General features: G+C 29.6%; 1 protein-coding gene across 1 annotated transcript; it reads right to left on the reverse strand.

Moving 5' to 3' along the window:
• Nucleotides 1-2371, reverse strand: LOC109344996 (phylloplanin-like). The gene is made up of 2 exons (XM_019583741.1): nt 2155-2371; nt 1-568 (listed from the first exon to the last, which is right to left on the reverse strand). The coding sequence occupies exons 1-2, from the start codon at nt 2327-2329 to the stop codon at nt 291-293; spliced, it is 453 nt and encodes a 150-aa protein (XP_019439286.1). The 5' UTR covers nt 2330-2371; the 3' UTR covers nt 1-290.

The following is a 5933-nucleotide window of genomic DNA, read 5'->3' on the forward strand; positions in this document are numbered from 1 at the left end:
TGTAAAAAACATGAGTTTTATATTTATATACTTATAGTGTAATAAGTTTTACATCGTCAGTGTATCATTCATCATTCATGTGTTAACTATTGTCCCTGACTCTTCTAAAAGTAATATACATGAATGATAAATGATATACTCACTTTGTAAAAAAACTTAACACTAACATGCATATATAATAAACTCTAAAAACATAAACAAGGAACATGTGTCACTAACACAGTTCTTGACAACTTTTATTTAATAAAATATATAGTTTTTATCATCGCTTTGTACTCCTCATTGATGCTTTAAGGCACAAACTGAAATCCTGATGGAGTAATGTTTGCAACAGTTTGTGTTCCAACAAGAGTGGTGCCACCAAAATGCAGTGTTGAAATCAGGTTCCCAATAGAAGGAAGGTTGGAGTTGCATTTGGAGAGTGGTGTAGTAACAACTAGGTTGCAACCATTGAGCATTGAAGACAAATTAAATAGTAGGGAATCCATCATAATAGAAAACATTCCAGCACCATTGGTTGTTGCACTAGATAACACTTTTCCATCACACATTAGTTGCACATCAGCATCTGAAATATTGTTTAGCAATGCAAACTTAATTATTCGATTCTTGATAACGACATTTATTAGATGAGATGGTCATACCCTCTAAAATTGATTAGTTTCTTAATCATGAAAAATACCATTTGTTATTCCAAAAAAATAATATTGTTTATAACATCAATTGAAATGGTAAAGGATAAGCAACATACTTTGAACCTTTGGTGTGTTTTCAAATTGGATTTTGCTAACCATTATCTTGGTCAATGAATAAGAAACTAAAATTGTAAAGTCAATCTTAAATTACTTAAGATGTTAAGTATTAAAAATAAAAAACACAGCTTTTAACATCAATTTAATATTTTTTTTGGTTGCTAATCTATTACCTTAATCATAATAGTTAGAGAATGAAGATCACATATATCATTTAGTGTCCATATTCAATTAGAATATGACACTTAATTAAAAATTATAAAAATATAAATTAACATTTTATATTACTTATTGAAATTTGATTAACTAGAGATATGAAAATATGATTTTTTTAGATATGTGTTCACCTCTTTAAATTTAGCCTTTTAAGTATCTCTTCCATGTGGAATAGTAGCCTTGTCTAGTTCAAATTATTTGAAAAAGACTAAAGAGCACATAAATATTCAGAATCACCTTATATAGTATCTTGCAATTGTGGACAAAAGATTAGTATTTTTTATTTGAGGTGTAAACAAGTAGGAAATTATAATCATGCGAAAATCAGTTTAATGTGTTAAATTGGGGCTGAGATGGTTTATGTTATTCTGAAGTTCAGATTAGTTTGACGATCTAAAAAAATTATTTAAAATAATTTAAATTTTATATTATTAATTTTTTTAATACCACATGTTACCATAGCTTCCAATATTATAGAGGATTCAGTTTCTATAAAGTGTGATACTCATGTACCATAATATAGTCTACTCATAGAGGAATACATAAAGTTGAACATAATAAAATATAAAACATTAAAAGATTTCATTGTGCTATAATTATAATGATCCTCTTATTTAACTATTTTCAAATACCTCATAACATTTTCTGAGATAGAATGTTTGAGGCTTTTCTCATTTATATGTATTTTTTTTTCCTGGTAGTCATCCATTCTATTTTTTTTAACCGATTTTTTTTCTTCTCATTTTGGCATCTATAAACAATTATAAAAAAAAATTGTATGGTTGTGTACAAAAGTCTTATCCATGAGTATGGAGGCTCCAGTTGATGTATTTCAAAATTCATTGTTGTTCTTTTAGTTATAATTTATGTCCTAGTTTTTTCCAACAATAGCAAAAATAATGTTTTCAATTTCAGCTAATATGAGTTAGAAGGTAGATCTTGTGATTCTTGTCCATTACCTTAGTAATTATAGAGCATCTGATTAACCAAAGAACATTTCAGCTTTCTTAAATAATTTATCTATATATAAGAATTAATTTTAATTAAAAAAAATGTTAAGGTCATATGAAGTGAAATAGAGAGAATCTCCACTAACATTATTTCCAAAAACCACTACTAGTCTATTAGTAAAATGATTTTGAAGTAACAACTTTGCAAAATGAATGTTAATAAATTTTGGCCTTACTTGAAAAAACAGGGGTTGGAGCACCATTGATATTGTCCTTGGAAGTGCATGTTACAATTCCTTGAATACTAATAGATCCTAAGAGGCCATTGAGAAGCCCAAGTTGTGCTTTGGTTTGGGGAATTGCCATTGCAGCAATTAGGAGAAACGTTACAAAGAGATATTTCAAGCTCATGGTTAATCACAAGTTGGTATAACTTAGCTATGCATCTACACAATTTATACTACAATAAAGTGCTAAGTCTCATGATGCAACTCTACCGAATTGGAATTTGAGTATGCGTCTGGTAACCTAGACATCTTAGTACTTAAATAACAATATTCTTATTTTTTGTTTCATTTTCCATATCATTTCTATTTGTGTTATAAGGGTAGGTAACGATAAGGTTATTTGACATATGACATAGAGGTTATAAGTTCAAATTTGAGATACAATATCTTCGTTTATAAGTATAAAAGTTATATATATATCTATTATTCTAAGACTCGAATAGGGGAGAGCGTGCATATGGTGCACTACTCTTGATTTCAATTTATACTATATAAGCCCATGTATGAAGTGGCGTTTGTAAGACTAGCTTCTATGTCTTCTATCTCAAAGGAAGCAAAAGCTTTCTCTCGTGGGTGTATATGGTGTTTAAAGAGCACAAAAGTTCCCACTAATACAAAGTTTGACATATAAATATAATAATGATTCGCATTCGGCCATATATAAAGATATAAAGAAAATCATGATAGCGTATTGCACTAATTATGATACAGGTGTGGAAGTGCTGCTGTCACAGGTAGCACTCTTATTTGGTATTGTTCTTTTGTACTAAGAGGAAACCGTCAGTAATTGATGTAGAGTGGTAGATGATGAGTGTCCGGTTGAAGGTGAAGGATCAGGGGATTTGGTCGGAATGTCATCTGGACCTGCTGAAGGAAGTACCTGAAAAGGTTCTCCGACGATCAAGTCAGTTATGTATTCTAGAGAGATGAAATGAGTAAAATAGAGAGAAGTTGAAGCAATAAATGCAGCAATAAATGAAAGAATGAAAGAATTAATTATACTCCATGTGTGGTCTCTTCTATTTATAGAGTTTAGGAAATGCTGAGATGACATCTGGTCATTGACCAACATTTAACGGGTACAAGGGATGTACTTTGGTCGTTCTTGCTTGACCTACGAATCTAGTCTTGTCGAATTGTTGGGGGCAGGTAAAATGTGCAGACGATGTGATAGGCGGGTTGTTGTTTGATGGCGAGTCAGCAGCGCATTAAATGGTATGTCAATGGTGTATTAAATAGCATGTCAGAGGTATTAATGTTGCGTCAGGAGCATTTATGACATCTGTCATGAGTGGATTCATCTAAGGCAAGTAACTAGGATATACGGAATGTTGCACAGGATACTCGGAGTAGAAGGATGATAGCCCGAGTATGACCGGGCTGGAACATGTATGGTGATTCAGTAATTAAATTGCATGATTAATTTAGTTTTATGGTCGATTTGATTTTGACTATACAATATAATTTGATCAATCTTAATTAGTATTTTACAATTTTGATCAGTTTAATTACATGTTTAGATATAACTTACATACTATACTCATATAGAGATCAATTCATTAATTTAATGATACGGTACAATATTTATGATATGGCCATATAGATTCAGAATAAATTCATTTAATTTTGAATCATTCATACAAATGTCAAAAAATTGGCTGAAACTATTACTTTTGAGAAATGTAATGTAACAATTTATCTATTCTTGAACATTTAATATTAGGTGTAATTTAGGCTTTAGTACTCAAATAGCAACGTTAGAGCAAGGCATGTAAATTATTGAATATAAGTAGCACTATAATTAAGAGTAACAGTTAAGATTTTTTTTTGGATACTAGAGTATTCTCATATTTTTTAGGTAAAGAACTTATTAAGAATCAAGAACGGAAATATGATATGAATTTCAGTCATTGAATGAATATTGAATTAAATGAATGAATTGAATGAGTTACAATGAAAGCCTTTTTGTAAAGAGAATAATGTATCTCATCATATCATGAGATAACTTATCTTCTCTAGCCAGTAAGAATGTGACATGTGTGCTATTTTGTTTATTTTTTTAAATATTTTTATAGAAAATGATGAAACATGCCACATGTCATGGTTTCACTGGCAGGAGGAGATAACTTATCTCCTTATACTAGGAGATACTTCATTCCCTTTTGTAAAAGGATGAAGAAAAAACTAACTAACCTAACTAACCTGTTTTACTCTTAGAAACTAATAATTTGGGCTAAAACTAACCCAACAATACAATTATCATATTCACGTAAACTATTGCTTACATTGATACAATATTTTTCAACATAACTAATCTCTTTCAGGGTTCGTGGCTCCCTTCCAACAAGTATCACTCACTGGAATTAAACTCTTGACTTTTTAATCATCTTATGGATCTAGTCGAGACTTTATACCACTATACCAACATTTTGTTGATCAAGGGAACTAAGTTTATTTAATAGCAGATTAGCCGTCCATGGAGTAGTTTGGTAGTTGATTGTTTTACATATTTTAGTGTGTGGCCTTAGCTACTTTATTCCCTTCTTAAAAAATTGCATGCAAATTATGCTCAATATTTGACTCTTTTATGGTGGTATTGCAATGAGGCCTTATGTTATAACTTATTAAGTATTGAAGTGGGGGTTGGATAGCAGCTTTACATGGTGTTCTTGCAAACTTCTTACTCAGCTAAATCTGTTTGTTGAATATATTTTTGTTATATTTATGATACATGCATAAACTGGATTTAAGGTGAGATTAAGTAAGATATATTTTAACTTTGTTTCGCAAGGGATATAAATATCTCAACATAGCATATAATCTAAGGATTATTTACTTATTTATACATAGGAATTTATAAGGTAAATCATATCCATAGATATATCTAGTGAGAAAAGGTGAAGGATCCACAAATTTTAGTTAATAGAGATAAATGGAGCATATAAATTTAAATGTTTAAATAATAATGACAAATAAAATACACAAATAAAAATAAATTACAGTAAAATTAACTAATTTGAATATCATTTTCTTAATAGAATAATTCAAATATAATTGGGCAAATGCCCTAATCTTTTATAAGTGGGTAAAGGCGAGAGGAGCATATATTATAAGGATGCAAAATATGAGATACAATTATATATAATTAGTATGGATTAAAAGTTGCTTATTAATTATATAATCATTTAAAAAAGTCACACATAAAAAGAATCATGCCCATAAGTTTAAGTCAAAATAGATATGAACCAAACAAACAAAATTAAATTTGGATACTTTGAGGATTAAATATTTCTGTCCAGAGATCTGAAATAAATCAACTCATTGATAATCGAATTGGTCGAAATGGGTCCAATGTGGAAGAAAAAAACACAAGAAAGTAGTAGATAAAACCAATGTTATTCTCCCAATTGCTAAATAAAGGACAAGTAAAATTATTTCGAAAGAACAGGCAAGAGAAACTCTATATATATATATATATATGATTTACAAATCCCACGTCCATATACGAAATTTACTTACAATGGTGGTAAAAGAGAATGGTGGAAATTCCCCAAAAAATTGAGAATTTTAGTGAAAGAGTACAATATGTGGAAAATTTTATAGACAGTGATCCATCATTCGCTTATTATTACGTTCAAAGTTGTTATTTATTAATTATATTAATGGATAAAAATGAATTGTTTATGAATTTGTAATTGTAAAACACTTGAAACTTTGAAAGTACAGGG

This window comes from Lupinus angustifolius, chromosome LG04, assembly GCF_001865875.1.
Source record: "Lupinus angustifolius cultivar Tanjil chromosome LG04, LupAngTanjil_v1.0, whole genome shotgun sequence".
Classification (NCBI taxonomy): Eukaryota; Viridiplantae; Streptophyta; class Magnoliopsida; order Fabales; family Fabaceae; genus Lupinus; species Lupinus angustifolius.

Coding starts and splice junctions, on each gene's coding strand:
- LOC109344996 (XM_019583741.1), bottom strand. CDS start 2,329: ATGAGCTTGAAATATCTCTTTGTAACGTTTCTCCTAATTGCTGCAATG. Junction 569..2,154: donor TCCAACCCCTGTTTTTTCAA/GTAAGGCCAAAA, acceptor ACAATATTTCAG/ATGCTGATGTGCAACTAATG.